The 20,211-nt window shown below is 36.7% G+C and overlaps 1 protein-coding gene across 1 annotated transcript in view; it reads left to right on the top strand.

The window, feature by feature from the left end:
- LRBA (LPS responsive beige-like anchor protein) overlaps positions 1-20,211 on the top strand; it is a 370,657-nt gene extending 350,446 nt beyond the window's left edge. The window contains exons 54-57 of the mRNA XM_058804238.1: positions 7,915-8,016; positions 9,230-9,444; positions 16,203-16,354; positions 18,707-20,211. Of these exons, the coding sequence (XP_058660221.1) occupies positions 7,915-8,016; positions 9,230-9,444; positions 16,203-16,354; positions 18,707-18,797 (560 nt within the window). The 3' untranslated portion in view covers positions 18,798-20,211. The remainder of the gene's footprint in view (positions 1-7,914; positions 8,017-9,229; positions 9,445-16,202; positions 16,355-18,706) is intronic.

The raw sequence follows: 20,211 nt of genomic DNA, 5'->3' as shown, positions 1-20,211 counted from the left end.
AGTATAACATTGTTTTACTGCAGATGTAACAAATATTCTTTGTTTCTCAAAAATGGCAGGACAGGACAATGTTGTGTGTAAAGCCAGAGTCCTTGAGCACCATCTGCTGGCATTCAGTTGAAGCTGATCTCAGGAATGGATTCTAAGCACCATATAGTAAAAAATTAAAAATACGTATTCACATTTTGAAGGCAAAAAAAATTCATTTCTAGTATAATTTCTTAGCCTTTTTGTTGAGATTATAATGAGAAAATACAATGTGAATTTAAGTTCAACATAAGAACTGAAATAGAAATAGGTCCAGGAGTATTTTGTTAAGTGGGACCATAAAAAGAAATTGATTACATTTTTCTTTTTATTTTAAAGGGCTTTAAGAAGCACAGTGTTACATTTTTCTTTGTGTGTTACAAGTACAATTTCTTTGTGTGTTACAAGTACATCAAGTATATCATAGAGAAGATAGACGAAGCTTGGAAAAAGTATCCGTAGCATGTTTTTGAAAGGTGTAGCAATGACTAAATATTCTTTTACCTAACATTTATTGCATTAGTCAATGTTAGCCTTGAAAGCCTCATGAAAGCTTAGTGGACAGAACCCCTGATGCTGTAAATGGTCCCGCAGTTCCCTGTAGCTTCACAAGTAACAAGGACTGGTGCCGTCTGCATGAATCTAGAACTGAGCCTTAAATTCTGCAGCCACAAAAGGTCACTGTCCTTTCTTCTTTCAGCTGTAACACATTGATACCTCAAAGAGTTTGTGGCCTCATTGCACCTCATTGTATGGAGGCCTCCAAGTACTCTGTAAATCACATAGAAATGATGGTTCTACCTTCCACATATTTAACTGGAAAAGAGATGAGGAGTAACAGGTGGATGAATTCTGGTATATCTGGAAATCTGCAATGCTGGCACACAAGCCAGATAATTTTGTATTTATATAATGATAAAAGTTGTGTCACAGATACCTATGGGGACAAGGTCTTCATTGAGAAGAGCTTCAACAGACAGTTTGGAAAGCAGTTAAAAAGCCATAGTGGCTTGATACTGATAAGCATGTAAATTTGTGTGCCATAAAGATTTGTTTTGGCTAAAAGTATATCCTACAGTATTAGGCGTAACATTTCTATCATCCTTGTTTTCAGTTAGCTAAGAGATTGTGTGTCAGGACTTGTCAATCAGTAATTCAAAGAAGCATTGTAGAGCAAGTTTTGAGGCAACCAAGGATGTGTGTATTTTGAGACTGGAAACACAGAAGGAGTTTGGATGCTGCTCTTTTGTCAGTATCCAGCTTCAGGTGTTATTAAAATGGGATGCATGGAATTTCCAGCAGGATAAAGATGTTTAGTACTGCTTGATGCAACACAGACCTTTGAGTTCCAGGAAGAACAATGCTCTATTTATGACTTGTAACTAATAGTTGATGTGGTAAAAGGAATTACATTCAGATGGTAAATGAATACAACCTTAATGTGCACCATATACAGAGTTGTGGGATGATGTACTAATGCATCACATTTATTTACCTTGGTTGGTTGCTGAGAAAAACCATTCAGTTTAAAGTCTATACCATGTAAGACAGAACAGAGTAGTGCAGAAGATATAATTTATAGTCCAGAATTAGATCACAGCATAAATGTTATAAAAACTATTTGATCAATACAAGAATCCTGACTTTGGTGAGAAATTATTTTAAAGTGTTTCTGGATCAAAATTCTAGTAGTAGCACTAGTACCATGGGGATACTGGAGTTATGGCCTGCTTCATTGAAAAAGTATGTGGTTTAAAGAGTTACTTGTAAAAAGACAGCTAACTTATGTATTCTCTGAACTTGGTGTATGCCACCAGCACTCCCAGTTACATTGGTAAGTAAAGGTGGTAAACATCTCTGTGGTACAATATACTACTGGTGGTAGTATTGGTTTGAAATTACCTTTATAAAAGTAATCTAATAGCTCAAGCGCAGACTTTAGAATAAATTATTTTGATGTATTTTAATGGGGGGAAATAAAAAGAACATAAAAATGTGCCAAACTAAGTGAAAGTATCGTGGGAAACCTCTCATCTCAGATTATATTTTGCCCAGGTTATGAAATACTGTATAGGTTTTAACTAGATGTAGTTATCTTGGTTTATCTTAAAACAATTTCTCAGTAGCTGCTGTTTCTGACTGAAGTAGTTGTTTGCTTGGGTTTTTTTCCTGTTTAGGTTTATTGTGTTTTTTTCTTGAACTCACTAGGTAATGGTACTATAAACCAAAAGAGAGAAATATGAAGAAAATATTTTTTTTTTTTTAGTATAAACAAAAAAAGTCCCTTCATAAGTCTGTTTTAGAACATTATTAGATAAAAATGACAGTGTTCTAAAACTTCAAAGCTGCCACTTAAGTAACAGTTTATGAAGTCAGGATGGTGCAAATATTAAAATATCAGTGTACTCTGACCCCAAGTATTCACCTGCAGATACTTTCCAGGGGCTTCAAAAAGGCCTGGGTTCAGTGGGAAGGATCCTGCTGAATGACTTCCAGGACTTGCAGCAGATCAATCCCCACTTATGGAGAACCTGTTCCAGAAAGTTTTGTGTTGCACATGGTGTAGGAATTAAGAGACAGGATTATTGACTTTTGAAGTCTGAATTGTAATACCCAGTTTATGAAGGCCTGTTAGATCTTCTTTCTTATTCTGTTTGTTTTGGAAGCATAGTTTTTGTGACACAGCATGTATGAAAAATCTCTCATTAATACTGATTAAATGTTGGTCACTTGTTGCACTGAGTGACACTGAGCTAAGTATAGTAAGCCCTCCTGGGTTATATTTACTGAAGCAAATCCTACAAGATAAATCTAATGTATTTTTTCCTTACTGAACAAAATATAGCATCTCCTGTGCTTTGCATGATTAGATTTGCTTCAGGATAGAATGATACATTGTTCAAAGATGTTGTTCCTTTTTCAGAAAATACAGGGTTGAAGTGTTTTTTTTATAAAACCAAAAGTTGCATCTTGGCATAAGGTTGTACTTTTTGTGGTAAAATAAGTCTGAACAGATGGGAAGTAGTTCGAAGGAATTAAGAGGAAATGCTGATGGAGTGTCACATGAAGAATCAGACAACAATGAAGTTTCTATATAATATGAAAATATTATATTGTTATATAAAAATTCTTATTTACAAAGAAAAGATCGTTCAAACTGAAACTTTAGGAATATTTCAACGATTTTGTGTGGCATCACTTGAGTAAGATCTCTCATCCATCAGGTAATTTTCTGTGCCAGTGAAATGGGGTTCTAATCATTTGGCCAATTATGTGATCTATAAATAATGTTAATGCACAGACTTTATATAATATTTGACAGTTATCACTTCAATGCAATTAAAGTCTGAAGCCTGCTATATAACCAACGTAGGACTTTAGCAGCAAATTAGTTTTCTTTATTTACCTATATTTTGCTGAGAGCATTTTTGTCCAGACATCCTATATTCTGTACATACCTCTGTACTTCCCATGTTTATTTCAAACCTTTTATTGTTTTCCTTATTTTTAAATCATAAAAAGCAACTCCCAAATTGGGAAAATTTAAAAAATTATTTTAGAAGGTCTTTCTTACACGTATAGTTTGGTTTGGTTGATGTATCATTCTAAGAAGACACTCAATCACTTTTGCAAGAAATAGGTAAAAAGACAGATTAACTGGTGCTTCATTTGATTTGGATTTTGTATTGGCATAAAATTGCATAATTAATTTGTCATTTAAAAGTGCTCCACAACCTCTGAAATTAGAGAATAATTTAGAAATGGCCGTGACATAATAATTAACTGTCTTCTCAGTATAAAACATAAAAAGGAGCACAGTCAAGTATTTTATATTTTAATGTGTTGCATAATATTATCTCACCCATACATAGTAGGAAGAGTATCTTGTATTTAATAGTGCAGATTTTCAGCTTATCTCTCTTTTGGTTTCTTTTTAGGAAGGTATTTTTCTTCAAATGAGTTTTTGTGTTTGGCTTAGCTTTTACAGCTTAGTGATGAAAATAAAGAAAGCAGCCATTTCAGGAATTTGCTGATGGATTTAAAATGTCATGATCCTGCTTTGTATTGTAACATCACCAAAGCTAAAAAAAAATAGCAGAGAGAGACCCAGTAATACAAACCAATTTCTTGTTCTCTCCACTAAGGCTTTTCTTCTTCTGGATGTCATTAAACTGGAAGAAAGTTTTGACTTTGCCGTAATCCCACTGTTCCTTTTTAAACATAGTCTCCAAAAGCCTAACATTTTTTCACTGATATATCACTACAGGCTGACATGATATCACATGCGCTTCTTTTATCTTCTGAAGCTTGAATTTCATGATTTAAAATGTACTTTAGTAACTTAAGTAAGAGTGATATTTTATGTTATTTTCTATGGGGAAACAGCTTTGCAGAAATTATTTATTGGAATGTAGGTGAGTTCTTTTGAAATAATTTGAATGGTTGCTGCAAAGGTAAAGTATTCTGTCCATTACTGGAAAGTAACTTTATGTGTGCCTCTTGTTACTTAAATAAATCATTGATGGCATTTGTAGCAATGTGAATGTGGCATTAAGAATGTTACAGAATTCAGCTCCAAGCAGTGATCCAGGGATGGGATAGTCTAAGGATATCACTATATCCTACACTGAAAAAGCACATCTGTAAAACTATTGTGTTCTGGTTATTAGTGCTAGGATTTGAACTATCTTTAATTTCATTTGACTTGTTCATCTTCCTTAAGGATCTCCATAAAGATTCTCTGAGTGTTCTTTTCAGCCCTTACTTAGGGTTTGCATCAGTGGTCGTAAACCTGCTTAGCGGACAAAGACTCTCTTCCCTTTGAAGTCACTTCCCTAGCTTTTCAAAAGGGTCTGTGAGTCTGTTCTCCTAAAACAATTTAGAAAAGTTTGAAGTGGTGCCCCTTAAACCAGCAACAAAATAAAATTTTCTCTTTGCATTATTGAAAACCATGACAATCTTTTGAACCAATAACAGTTTAAAAGCTTTTAAAGAAGTCTGTTCTGCTCTATGACCAGCTTTTAAGTTGACCCCATTATTTGGGAAATCAGGCTTGGAAACCCCTAAAGACTTGACATTCTTATCAAAGGAGTCAGCCTGACTTTTCACAGGATTCTTCTTTTACAGTATCTATTCAAATCCTGAGTTCTTTAAAGATAATACTTAGTTTTCTTCTTTTTTTTTTTTTTTTGTTCATTTGTGTTGGGTGTGTTTTTGTGGTTTTTTTTTTGTTTGTTTATTTTGTTTTAGTATAATTTAGTATAATAAATATAATTTATGAAACAATTTCATACAATCTATGAAACACTGATCCTTCCACTTGTAGATTTATACTCTGTTATGTTTGAAGTCAAGTCCAAATTCTGAAAAGACTGTGAGTGTTACTTAGGCAATTTTATTTTTTGTGAACTGTGATAAATATATATGCTCAGTTTCTACTTCTTGATTTAAGAGTCTTATCTCCTACATTTAATGGATGTAGTTGCTGACAGCCTTATGCAGATAAAACCCAAAATAATGTAGTTGCTGTAAGCAAGAAGTTTACTCTCATGATTTTGTGTATCTGCAAGTCCTAATAATTCATTCAGGCATTGCTTCTCATAAGTGCTTCTAACTCCAGCATCTTACATTCATTACCTCCTGCAATGTTGTGTATTTAAAACTTCTCTGATTTCAAAAGTTTCATTAATGTGAACTGTATAATTAAAATAATTCCTTGCTGATCTATGTGAGTGTGTGTTAATTCAATTTCTGAAAGCAGAAGAAAGCAATAAAACCAGAATTCTAAAATTTTGCTAGTATAGGCAGCTCATTAAAAGAAAACAAACTAACAACACCTTTAAATGCACAAAGTTGGCACATTTTAGGGCTTGGTAGTGACAAGGAGAAAGAATTGGGTCAGCAACATTAAATTGTTACTGGATAGTATGATTGTTATAGCTGCTGTTACATTTTCCCCTAAAACTGCAGGTTTGTGGCTTGGCTATATAGAGCTCATTTCTGAATCTTTTGAGGTGCCCAGCCCATGTTTGGTGGGGAAAGGTTCAATAGAGCAATTTGCTCTGAAAGGTTTGTGAGCAAAATTCACAGGATCAGCCACCTGAGAAGTACCTAGAGGTCATTAAATCCACCCTTATGCTTCTAATTTGTTGAGAGTTTTTTTTTTTTTCCTTTGCTCCTGAACTGTCTGCCATACTTTGGCTTGGGTCTGTTTTTTCAAACATTATATGAAACAAAAGTGACAGCTTCTAATGACTGTTACTTAAGAGATTAGAACGATTCAGCAAATTGCTCTAAAGCATGTTCACATTGAAAGTGCTGGCAACATACCTGCCTGGGTGTGTACATGCATGCACACACACACATATAGTGTCTGTGGCCATATCGAAGAAGAAATAGATTTATTTACTTTTCAAGATTTTGTATTTCTGATACAAATTGTAATAGCAACGGCAGAATAGATCAAATTTTGAAAGGTCAAAATTCTTGATTTGAGGTGTTGTCAGAGATTATGACCTTTACTTAAAAACCACTGGAATGTGGCAGCTACACAGATGTTTTGGGAGATTTTTTGGTTTTAGTAAAAATATTTATGCAAGCCCCGATCTTACACCTCTTTTGCAGAGAAGTTTCTCATGGAGAGTCTGAGAAACTATCCCTTTAAATACAGCTCCATGATCTCTAATAACACTCAGTACCAGTATTGCTGGTGCTGCTCTACATGGACAGATTAATGACATTATGCTGGGTTTATCTTTTTGAATTTACACCCCCAAATGTAATTTGATTGATGCTAACTTAGTAACTAATGGAATCAATTGGTCCCACTATTACTCTGTGTCTTTGTAAAACCATCTCCTCTTTTTCAAGTGAAAAAAGAAGTTGATTTTACCACTGCTTTACTGCTTTGTTGGTGTCTCACATATCATCATTCATTGTGAAGCGAAATTATTCCCTGCTGCTTAAAAACTCATCTAAACCTTCTGAAAACTACATGACAGCATTGCCCAAGAAACATCCTTTGGAGTTTAAATTCTTTGTAGAATGCTATGAACGAGCTAATTGTATGGTAATACAAAAATAACTTTGTGATTTTTTAAAATGCCAGCACTTTTGAAGAGGACAGTGAATAACCTATGAGCAAAGATATAAAACTATTTAAAGAGCTTTATAGCATTTGCTTACCCTTTCTCTGCCTTGACCTGGAGAATAATTTTTTTTCCTTTAAATGTGCCAGTTGTACAATTCTTCTTTTTTATTGTATCCGTGTATGTTTGGTTATAAAGAGAAGTACAAAAAACCCACAGTTCCTGTAGTAGGGAAATGTCTAATAGGAGCACTAATGTTGGGTTTGAGTGGGACTTCTTTGCAAATTCATCAGAAATTCATCCTGCCTGTCATCCAAAGAACTGCCTGCCTATCAAAGACCTCGACTTCATACTGTGGTTTCAGCACTGTTATTAGGTTAAAATAAAATCAGTCACTGGAAGTTTTCCTTCATCTTTGGGCACTTTAGGTGTCTTCTCTTGATAGCTACTCTAGTGATACTTGCATTTACTAATGCCTGTTGTAGGAAAGGGTAGTAATTGACTTAAATCTCTCCCCCCAGAAACTATAAATTAGAGGGGGGAGAGAGAGGGAGGGAAAACCAACTTTGGTTGGTTTTACTGCACACCTGACTTTCAGTAAATATGCAGGTAGAGTGCTGCTGCTGTACTACACAGGTAGGGGTAGAACACTCCCATATGCAAACAGGAGCATTGATGTGATTTGTAAGCAACATAAACATAAAGAGAGCAAGGAAACAGAAGGTTCTTTAGTGATGGAAAGCATTGATTTTGGGAATAGATTGTAACCAAGATTGCTTTTATTGTTTTTTCACTGAAGGTGATTTTGCAACTCCTCGAGCTGTTCTGACAGGACACGACTATGAGATCACCTGTGCTGCCATTTGTGCTGAGCTTGGTCTTGTCATAAGTGGTTCAAAAGGTAAGGTAGCTCTTATCATTTATTTCTGTTTGTGAAGCTATAATCCTAATGCCAAGAGGAATATAGTTTCAGGTGGTAGAATTTATAAACTTTATGGTGATTTTATTTCTAAATTTTTTTTAGTTGCTGTGGAATTTGAAACCTCTTTTTAAACATGTTGAAACTGAGGATTGTTCAGATGTTTATAAGAAGAGAAAACCACATCAGTTTCCCTCCTGATTGCTATTTCTGTTTGTTTATCCAGTGTGCAATTGCATATAGCATAGTTGGATACAGCCTTTGAGGGCCATGATGGTGAAGAGTGGCTGTAATGGATAACTTCTCAAAAAGGGGAAGCAAAAATTAATTTTGAGAGAAAGACAATGTATTGGTCTGTTTGTTTGATGAAGGGTGTGTATAAACTACTGGTAATTCTGTTCAGGCTCTTTCAGCTTGGCTGCAGAACCTCTAATATGCTCCATTTGTATTCTCAAAGACCTGCTTTTAGCAGGCAAATTATAAAGAGTGATGTTGATTCTGTGGATATTCTGTATCATTTTCTTTTTTGCTTAATGATATGATTTTTAAATTAAATTCACAATTATTTTTGAACTGTAAATTTCTTGGAATTAGTATCTTTCTACTTTAGTGTTTCTAAAATAGCTACCCAGAGACACTTCTTCAGAGTTAGGTGTATTCATGGTCTGTACCTGTGGGCCTTTCTGCATTATGCATGTGAACTCCTGTGTCTTATGTGCAAAGCAGGTATTTGTCAGAATGTGTTAAAAAAGCAAATATTTAGTGGGTTGTGTATGGCTTACAATCTTAATATGAAAACATACACTTTAAAATACCTACATATGTAAATTCATTACTCTTACTCTGTGTGTCTGTGTTTTGATAATATCCTTTCAATGTTTAGTATGTTTAATTGTTCAAAATTAAATAATCTCAAAATTAACTCTCAAAATTAACTACTACCTGCTGTAAAAGAAAATCCACAGAAGGCAATCTAGGTACTTATACCTTAATGCAAAGCTTTCAAGGGATAAGCTGTTTATCTTAGTGTCTGGTACCCTTAAAGTCACAGGCAATTCACCTAAACATGGTAACAACCATTATAAAGTAATATAATAGTGATTATTTAATTAGAATTCATTACTTTATTTTTGAAAATTATGTCTTTAATTGAGCATATGAATCAGTAACCTGAGATCCTATTCTGTCTCACCAGAAGGACCATGTCTCATACATTCTATGAATGGAGATCTACTGAGGACATTAGAAGGTCCTGAAAGATTACAGGCTCCCGAAAGCTGCCTGAGACCAAAACTCATTCAAGCTTCCAGAGAAGGCCACTGTGTCATATATTATGAAAACGGCCTCTTCTGTGTGTTCAGTGTGAATGGGAGGCTGCAGGCCATGATGGAAACAGATGACAAGATAAGGGTGAGTGTCCTCAAGTGTGTGCTACCTGCCAGCTGCATGGGGAAAAGCTGTCAATGCTGGAGTTGGGTGGATACATGGCCAGACCATGAATATCTGGTACCAGACCATAGCATAGCAGCATTCTGAAAAAAATTAAGGGAACCATGTACTCTTAATAACATTAGGAAGTGTATTTTACAGTTTTAGCTGTAAAATAACTCTGTTCATAAAGTAAGGAATAGAATACTGTGTAAGCATTTCCTTGAGCTGGAGAATACAAATATTACGAATTGCTGACCAAGAGAGGCTGTGCTGCATCTTTGCGTTTCAGTCTGAAGGCAGGAGGTTGGTGACATGCTATTTTGGATGTTAGTTTTCCCTTTCTTTTGGCATCTCTGACTGCATTCCAGCATGTGTTGTCCTGAGCTCCAGGAAGTTTATAGGGATATGTCTATGCTTCAACTCTTTTAGCCCATTGGCATTTGTGAAGTGGGCAGCAGAGTTCCACATCTATAGCTGCAGGAGACCTGGAGCAAGTCCAAAACTATGCAGGAGGCATTTTAAGCCTATGGCTTTATAAAAATTATTTTATAATACAAAATGGAGGTCTCTTGACAGTTCCTGTGTAATAGTACCTATGAAACAGAGCAGAAGCTGCCAGCTGTACTAGAGTACCACACCTCCAAGCTGATTTTTGTAATCTGATGGAAGATCCCAGGAACTCAGCTGCTGGGATTTCCAATGTTCTCATGAGTTGAAAACTCTAAAAATTTTTCCTTTATTTGGATTACACATGTCAGGAAGAAAATCCCTCTCTGCCATCATGTTTGTTTCACAGAATTATTGGCATTCTTTCAGCTGTTGTGCAAAGTTGTGAGCGCTTCTTTCCATGCTAAAGATAGAAGAATGTGTTAATGTATTTTAAAGAGTTTTGATCTTCCTTATTTTTACTTAATAGTTTGTATGGAACTGCTTCATTAGCACTGAAGGTTCTGGTACAGTTCAGTAAATTTCACTTAAAATCTTTAAAAACTCCTATAATGTACTATGCTCTGCTAATCCAGTATCCCTATGTCATCCATTCAGAAGGTCAGCTATGCTGGTGGTGGAATATACAGAAATAACACTGTGTAGGTCCCTTTTCCATAGTGAGAGTGCAGTCTAGTGGGATTAGGGGCATTTGACTTCTGTGTTTTGTAGCAGCCACAGGTGCAGGTTTGAGGCTGGGGAAGTGAAGTAAAAATGTATATATTTCTGTTCCCAGACATTTTTTCCAAATTAATGTAGATTTTTGCATCAATTCCCTGAAATTGTACCTTTGGCCGTCCTTGTACAAACACTTCTGAGATTTTCAGCCTGCCCTTCATCCCAGAGTTCTTTCCATAAAGCAAGACCATATCTCAGTGTTTTCTCTTTTTACATTAATAATGTTGATAATCTGTCACTTTCAGTTGAGATTATGTTGTCAGCTAGACCAGCAAATCTGTAAAATATCTCAAAATCCCTTGTTGGCTAAAACAATTTCTGTAGTGTTTCAGTCAGTACCCACAGCTTTAGGAATGTTGCTGGAAGCAATTGAAGTTCTGCTCTCTGTAGGCCAGAATTATGTTTGTAGAGGGGTTTGGGGTTTATTTTGTTTTGTTTTGTTTTCTTTCTGTCCCAGTGGTCCGAGCTGAGCTTTACGCTTAAACAACCTACAGCGTCCCTGCCAGTGCTCCTGCACTACATCATCACTGAAGGAGAGTGGCAACTGCATGATTAAAGTGGGGCATTTAAAATGAATAGCACCTACCCATGGGCTGTGCTGACAAACTCTCCTCATTGCCTTTTGCTTGGGGAGGATAGAAAAGGGAATGAAAAAGGTCATAAGTGTGGAATTTGTAATATAACAGCTTCGGTTTTCCTGTGTCGTTATGGGCCGGTATTTCAGGATGTTGTTGGTAAAACTAGCAGTTTTCAATAATGATGCTGGGATAAACATTCTCATTTTCTTTCTTGTATTCCTGTGCTAGAAAACTGCCATAAAAAATTCAGAACCCCTGGGGAAATTCAGGGTCTAATCAATGCCTTCCACCTGTTTTTGTTTTAAATACTGTATTGCTCAGTGAAGCTTAGGCATATCACAGTACATCTACCATGTAGTGTTTAGATATCTTAATGAATACCTTTAACTCTAAATAGTCTGCTTGTTCTGAGAGGTAAAGTTATTTTATCCTAAACAAAGACTGTATGCTGTTTCACCCAGAGGAACCAATTTATTTTCCTTTCCTGAGTCTGTTTTGAAATGTGGAAGTACCCACAAGACTCCTGCTGCTGTAAGCCAGGCCTGTCACAGTGTCAGCTCTGCCTTTTTACAAAGCACTGCCTTTCAAAAACCTGAAACGTTAAAAGGGATTTGTGCTAAGTTTTGAGACTTTCCAGGGAAATACAAGTCAGAAATGCAGCTTTTAGAACATTGCTGAAATTGTGCACTTTGGGGATTATTTGAGAGTCTGAATCTCGTGTTGTGAGAAAGATTAGTTGCAGGGTTGTTTCAGTTTCATACCTAGCAGAATTGCAGATAAACTACTCTGGGGAAAAGCCGAACAGTAAAATTGATTCATGTCACCTTCCATACCAGCTGGAGTATTTGGATGTAAAAGCATCCATTCGTTTGTTAAATCTTGAAGGGTGTATCATGAAATGAAATGTTGACAGGGTCACCTTTTTCTTCCATTCATTCCTTCATCCCTTCATTCATTCATTCCTTCATCCCTTCATATATATATAGGCAAGTGACTGAGAAATTTATTTATAAAAAATAAAAATTAAATAAATCAACATCTTGTCTTCATGACAAGCCAATGACGTAGTAAAATTGCATAGGTATTAGTAAGGGTTCAGAGCTTGTACTTTATTTAATCAAAAGATCACAAAACCTACTGCATGTTGCAGGTAGTGGAAGAGTTAAAGATTAATGGCTTTAATTTGCCTTTTAATATAGCATTTCTTCAGTAAAAGCTTCAAGTATAAAATTCAAGTGAACCATGACCATAAGGTTAATGGATTTTCATCAGCTGAATTTTATAAGTGTAGCAAATAATTATTTGTCACGGTCTTCACTGCAATTTGGAAATACCCTTAGGAGGCTGCTATTGTTATAGAGAAGAAAACTACCCCATATTGATTTTTGCTTCTAATGAATAATCTGTTTAATACTTTTGTGGTTAGTTAGATCTTGTGATCATCCACTCAGTGCATGCATGTTCTGGATTATTTTCAGTCTTACCAGTTCATTTTCTGCCCCTTTCTTACTCTACTCTTGTAAGACAGTCTCTAAATTAGAGTTTTCAAGCTCCTTGTGCCTGTGCTTTCAAGGTGCTTAGCACGTTTCTGATATCAACAGTCACAGAAGCAATTAATGGTTGGAACATTTATTTTTGGGGGGGAGAGGAAGAAGCTTCAACTCCGAATACTCAATTCCAATCTTTGTTAGTGTTCTGTTTTCTATACTTAGCTGTGATTAGAAAAACTCTACAAGTTCTGCTTTATTGTGTCTAAATTTACATGTATGTCTTGTCATATTAGTTCAAAACATGGCTGGAGTAGGTTTATCATCTTTTCTTTTTGGCTCAGAGTTACATTTTGTTTAGAGTATATGTTTGTGTTTCAATTACACTCCTTTTAAAGTTATTGTGTGAAATAAAATTCCAGCAATGTGATCCATTCTGACTCCTTGGGAGTTGTTGCAGTAAACACTCAAAATTTATAACATAATATAGGAGCTCTATCTTAATCTAAGTGTCGCACGTCGTATAATTCTTACAGGATGTATTTGGCATTGCAGTAATAGAGTGCAGCAATACAAAAAATACAGATGTGCAATATGTCTGACTTCAGTTACTGCTGCTCACAAAGCAGTATCTTACACACACTGTATATTTTGGTTTCTAGGCTTGTCAGCAGTCTGTATAAACACTTCAGTGTTGCATGAATGCAACATCTTTGTGTTTTAGTTTCTCTGAAGTTTTTGTGGTGCGTGTGCTGTAAATTCTGTGTGTTAAGAAAAGTCCCAAACTTCTTTTCCCTGAGCTATGTAAAAAGTTTTGCATGTTTGCAAACCTGTATAAGCAGAGACTGCAAATGCCAAAATAATTACAGATTTCAGTAGAGCGATGTTTGCAAAGTCCTGTCTTCAGTTCTTTCTACTGTTTCCTGAATTTAAATCTCTGAGCTGGAATTTTGCTTGTAGACTATTATCTTGAGGCAATGTCCTTGCCTTGACAATGTTTTAGTCAAAAAGAATAATTTTGTTTGTGGAGAGTGTGTTTATGGAATTTATAAGCCATTGCTGTGGACATCTTCCATTCTTACATCATTCTCTTGAGAAGTTGGGCCAGCTGAAATTTATCACAAATTAATCCTGATGTGAAGGGTGTGCAGCATTCAAAGGCTGCCCAAATTTAGCTGATTCACAAACCTTAGGTTAAATACATTTGTAGATAATGCTTAGTATCTCTATTCTGTACTGAACATCTGTAGGCCATGGATGCAACCAATCCTCCCTCACAAAGAGGTGCACAAAAGATCCATGGCAAGAAAAGTGATGATTGTGATCCTGGGCAAGGAAAGGGAAGAACTGATAAGGAAGCAGAGCAGGGCAGGAGCCTCCTTTCAGATGAAGTTTTTATCCTCAGGGTTTCTGTAGTAGTAATTACTGAGACCCATATGGAAAAAATACTCACATGCTGTGAGAAAAGTCAGTCATGGAGTCTTCCAAGGGTTGGTGCTGGGAACCAGCTTCATTCAATGCTTTTTGAGGTGGGGAATGCTGAAAGTTTACAGAGTGATGAAGGCAATGCCTGAGATGAATGGTGAACTCTTTTTCCAGAAACTATATAGTATGAGAATGTGGTGTATTCACTGAAACTGGTAGGATCATCTCCAAACATGGAATAAATCTGTAGTACTTTACCTGTAATTACTTCTTGCCCCCCTGAGAAGGCATCAGCAGGTGTAAGAGCCATAGTGAAGGATGTGAGACTCCAGGCAGCTCTTCAAAATGCAGTTTATTGCATCTGAGATGTTACAGCAGTCCAGGGTCGTGGGTGACAGAGCTGTGCCTACAGCTGTCAGCTCCAGCTGCAGGCAGGCCTGGAGACCATTTAATTTTGCTTACAATGCATTATATACTTTTCTTTGCTGAGCATCTTAGTACAGAAGAACCAATCTATACCTTACCTTTTACCTATAGCCTATCATAACTGCTATAATTACCATATTCATGTTACTATTCTCCAGTCACTAAAAGTTAGTACATTACAGTTTAAGCTAGAACAGTTTTCTTGCAGTGGAAAATTCTGAGACTTTTTTTCTACTTGCAACATCGGCAGACTTGTTTGCCTGTGCTCTTTCTGCTTGGTAAAACCATCTTCTTGTTTGGGGTGGGTTTATCCTTTGCTCTAAGTCATGAAAACCCCTTCTAACTAACATGCCCTTTGCCTTCTTAGTTATCCAGTAAGACTGGCTCAGCAATTCTTTTCTGTATCAAAACTTGCTTCCATCTCTATTTCATTCTCAGGTTCTGCATTCAAAAATCTTCCTGCCAAGCATACCTGTGAGACTTCCTTGTCAAACTTTAATCCTTCCCAACAAGCAGACTCAAAAAAGATTAAGAAAATTCATGGGCAGCATTTCCATAAATAGACACTAGAGGGAACAGGAACTTTCTGATATTCCTAATCCTGTGATTTTGGGTGCTGTGGTGCATGGGAGGCAAGGGCTGTATGCTGACCAGGCTGACAGCATTTCCTGCTGCCATTTTTGGAGATAGACCTTTGGGCTAGATGGGTCGTGATCTCTCACCCCATAAATTAGCACTTGCTCTAATAAAATTTCAAGTTCAATTCTCTTAAGACCCATTTTGGCCTATTTACACTGGGAAAATCTTTCTTTTAAGAAAGATTTCTCCTGAGTCCTGTCCATTTAATATCTGGTAGTATCATCTGGTATAGTCTTCAGGTAAAGAAGGAAAATTATTCTTCTGGGTATTCAGTATGTGTCTTGATTTTTTTCCCCAATAGCACACAAGAAATACTAAAATAGATTGAAGAATGCTGTTTGAAGAAGTCTTGACTCTGAAAACCAATGATATCCCATCTTCATGATCTGGTTCCCAAATAAAGATTTCATATACAGATTTGCCATCAGTCCCCATGATGCATACAAAACAGGGTATATGCCATTGAATTTTTCACAGGCAGTTTCAGGATGGATGATAAAAGGGAACACAGTCTATCTTAAGAGAGGTGGATCATTATTTTATTAATCCAGTGCAGGAATCTAAAAGTGCAGGTTTCAATTAATTTTAGTGATTCATATAACAGTTCAGTTCCTGTCAACATTCAGCTTCTGCTAGGCTGGTATTAAAGACCCTTGGGGGGGATGTCAGGTGCTGTATTTTAATGCCAGTGCTGCTGCATCTTGTAAATCTAGCTACTTAGAAGAGTAAATTTCTTTAGCTGACCTCATATTGGATCTTTGGAACATGGAATAAATCACAGGTCAGGTGAGACTTAACTAGTGACATCTAATGTATAGGAGATTTGTGTATAAGAGCATTAATTCTCTTGCTGGGTATAATAACATAACAATAATGTTGCTTTTCAAAAGCTTGTGTTGACGTCAAAGTCTCCCTGGACATTCAGCTATCAATATGGAACCTTTTATTGAAAGGAGAAGTGGGGAAGTGAGAGCCACACATACACTTATGTGACAAATGTCCCTGTGCTTTCCCCCAGGCCATTCAGCTGAGTCGGGATGGACAGTATCTGCTCACAGGTGGGGACAACGGCGTTGTCATGGTCTGGCAGGTGTGGGACCTCAAGCGGCTCTTTGCTTACCCAGGCTGCGATGCTGGGATCCGATCCATGGCCCTGTCCTATGACCAAAGGTGAGACCAACTCTGGGCTGGACTGGAGTGTTGGGGAGTACATATTTACAATTCAATTGCATTTTTGTTGTTTTTCTAATTGGGATTTTCTGTGGGTTATAGATCCTTGAGAATTCTGTGCTGGCAAAAGTTTTTTTTTTTTTTAACATGTTATATTTAGGGCAGATAATCTTTTTCAGGATTTCAGCTCTTTGGGTAGTGAAGAGAGATAGATCCAAGAAATCTTTCTTTGGCAGACTTTCAAGAAAGGCTGAGTTATTGGTTTGCTCCAATGTACAGTGTGGGTCACAGGGAGGTGGAAGGTTACATGTGTGCTTTCATCTCTCTTCTTTCCCTTACAACACAAATCACATTCCTGATTCCAGACTTTCGTGTTAAAAATAGAACAGTTGGAATAGGTGCACAAGAAGGTTCCCTCCACACATCCATATATTTGCCAAAGCACAGTGTCATTCTCAGTTCTAGAACAGTTATTTTATCCACATGCAGCATGACCCTTTTTAAACAATCCTCCTGCTGAAGGTGACCAGTCAGAATTTTTTCTGCAGTTTCACATTGCACTTTCCAATGCAGCTGTACTTGACAATGCTTCAGTGCTTCTATCACAAAAATATTGTTTGTTTATAAGATGGATATTTCCCATTTCATCTGTACACCTTAAGCTTTCAGGCTAGGATTTTATGTGCTGTGGTGTATTTACTAAATGGTGTTTCTGTGTACTTTTCAAGCATGTTTGTCTCCTAAATCCCTTATGGATGTCTACATTATGCAGTAAAGCATGTTGCTGAGGCTCTTAGCCTTCCACTTCCTGAAATCCACATTGAATGTTTTAAAAATTTTTATCTGTGTTTCTAAAACTTACACAAAATGAACTTTATAAAATCCAAACCAGTAAAATGTGCGAACTTCAATGAAACACTGAACAGCTTCTTGAGAAGCATAATTAGAGAATATTGACATTTTGGATAAAGTGGTTTTCCATTAAAAAGAAGCCCTTGCTGTTCAATGTATTACATTGTTAAATGTAATCAAAAACTGTTGAATTTTAGACCTTGTAAATTTTGCATTTAGAGAATCTTTAATTAATGGCATGTTAATGAACTGAAATTTAATATGGACATAGAGAAATTTATCCATGGCCTCAAGTTAAGAAATTATGCACTGTGGGTTGGAAGACAAGAGATTTACTCAGAGTATTTTACTGAGTAATTACTGATTAATTACAGGTAATTGCTCAGAGTTATTTAAAAGACATTTTAATGTAATAGAAAAACAATCAAAATTGGACTGTTGACATGAAATAGGTGATCTTACCGAAATGCAATGTTTGGATGATCTCACACTTAATCTTTGTTTTGAAGAAAAGATTTGCAGCCTTTTACTCTGAATTTTTTAATTCTGAGGCGTTATTCCCCCAAAATGCCAGGATTTTATACATCCTTATAGTTCTGATTTTTGTAATACTTTAATGAGACTGTAGAGAAAATGATCCAGAGACTGATTGTGTTCTGTGTCAGGGTCATGGCTTTTCAAACACATCTCAGTGATCTCCAGTAGCAGGCCAAGGGTAAGGAATTCAGAAAGAGTGTCTCAGTGGGAAAGCCCAGGGATTGCTTTCAGGGATTGCTTCTAAAACAATCAAAGACTTCAGTTTTTGTGATGGTCTTCACAGGGATCTTCGGTTAAAGGGAAGAGACGAGGATCTCACTCCATGTTTCATAAGGCTTGATTTATTATTTTATGATATATATTATATTAAAGCTATACTGAAAGAATAGAAGAAAGGATTTCATCAGAAGGCTGGCTAAGAATAGCAAAAGAAAGAATGATAACAAAAGCTTCTGTCTTGGACAGAGAGTCTGGGCCAGCTGACTGTGACTGGCCATTAATCAGAAACAACTTCATGAGACCAATCACAGATCCACCTATTCCATTCCACAGCAGCAGATAATCATTGTTTACATTTTGTTCCTGAGGCCTCTCAGCTTCTCAGGAGAAAAAATCCTAAAGAAAGGATTTTTCACGAAATGTGTCCGTGACAAGGTTTAGTATTTCCAACTGAAGGCTTGTGCCCACACCCATTTCCTCATGCAGACGTGCTTAAACTTGGGGGAGTTGAAACTGAAATGGACACTGCTCCTGGCCTTCCTTCCCTTTGCTACTACACCAAGGCTTCATACCCTCTCCAATACCCCACCTAAAACCCGCCAAGAGGTAATCCTGGGGAATCCCAAGTGGCCTTGCAGGACAGGAATGCTGGTGAGCAGTTCTGTTGTCCAGCTCTCAGGTGTAGCTCTGGCCTGACCACATGTACATTGTGTGTTTTCTGACCGGTGAATCTGCTTCCCTCAGGTGTATAATGACTGGAATGGCGTCCGGGAGCATCGTGGTTTTTTACAATGATTTCAATCGCTGGCACCACGAGTACCAAACCAGGTACTGACCATCCCAGAGGCCGGGACAAGCACTGACAGGAGCAGCTGTGGCCAGGGGCGGCTGCACACAGCACTGCCTCCCTCGGGGTCGAGCCGCCACACGGCTCCGTAGAAATACTTCTCTTACATCTGAATGTAACTTAAATTTGCTGGAAGAAGCAACCTATTTTTTAAAGTTAATTGCTATTTTTGTAGACCTTGCTTGACTTTTTTGGGGGAAGGGCAAAGAAGCAGAAAACCAGCTGCTGGGTTCTGTAGTTAAAAAAAAAATCTATATTTTTAGTCACAATGAGAAGTCTATTTTGATCCCTGTATGTAAACAAAACCTAAAGTAAACATGGTTAAAACTCACATTCTAGCTATATTATGAAGAAAAAAATGTTCCATCTGAAGCTTTATCTATAACCTTGAGGAAAATATGATTTTAACATAACAGAAATTAATTATGGTGTTGGGGGAATTTTAATCTGTGCTATCTGTACCACACTTTGTCTCATACTTTTCCAAATGATTGTACTACATCAGCACTGAAGTTTTTGGGAATCAAGGGGTAATATTTAAATTATGGTTAATGTAATTTTAAACTTTGCAAATCATTTCCATCAATGTTACTCTTCAAGCATGTTTCTAGGCCTAGACAATTAGTTCTTTTTTAGTTGTATGTTTAGTGCAGTTACGAGAGAAATCAGCAACGGAGTTTGTGTTACATCAAGTGTGAATCCTTCTTAGTTTCTACCTGGCATCTCCTTCAAAGCACACCAAAATGTGGATTGTTCCTACAAATCAGAAAGGCTCATTTGAAGGCTTCAAACCAGAAGCCCACAGAGGCAGGTGTTTTTTAGTAGGGGCAAGTTCCGAAGCACATTGCTGCTGCTTGACTGTGAGAGCAGGGAGGCAGCAGGAGCTTGCTGATGCACAGCCCCTGTACAGCAGCAGAAGCACAACATTTGCTTTTCTTTCTTCTTTTTTTACTTTTTCTTTCTTTTTTGTCAGAATGTGGCCCTGCAATACTGTAGCACGTGTCATATTCCTTTTCTGCCTATAGCAACAATGTCTTTTGTATTTTGCTACCACTAAATCCAATCTGATCCTGCCTAGTCATATTAAATTACCTCTTTCTTTTAGGAAATGAAAAATAATTTATACTAAGGAACAATAAGTTATTTTGGTGTTGCACAAATCTACTTTTCTACAAGATTGCTGTGCAGAACTCTGTGAAAATATTTGTGAAAAGAACTGTTATTGTTTTGTAAGTCTGTATTGCATAAAATCTCCTTTGTATGTTGTGATCTCTGAGTTGAAATTTACATTCCATATCTGTATTGATACATGCATTTCTCTAGCTGCCTACTAGAGCAGTTCTTGGTTTTTCTAAGCATTTAACTACTCTCTCTTTCAGTAAAGATTTGGAATGAGAAAATT

This window comes from Ammospiza caudacuta, chromosome 4 (assembly GCF_027887145.1).
Source record: "Ammospiza caudacuta isolate bAmmCau1 chromosome 4, bAmmCau1.pri, whole genome shotgun sequence".
In the NCBI taxonomy this organism is placed as follows: domain Eukaryota; kingdom Metazoa; phylum Chordata; class Aves; order Passeriformes; family Passerellidae; genus Ammospiza; species Ammospiza caudacuta.
Note: the sequence above shows the minus strand (reverse complement) of the source record. Positions and strands in the feature narration are given on the sequence as shown.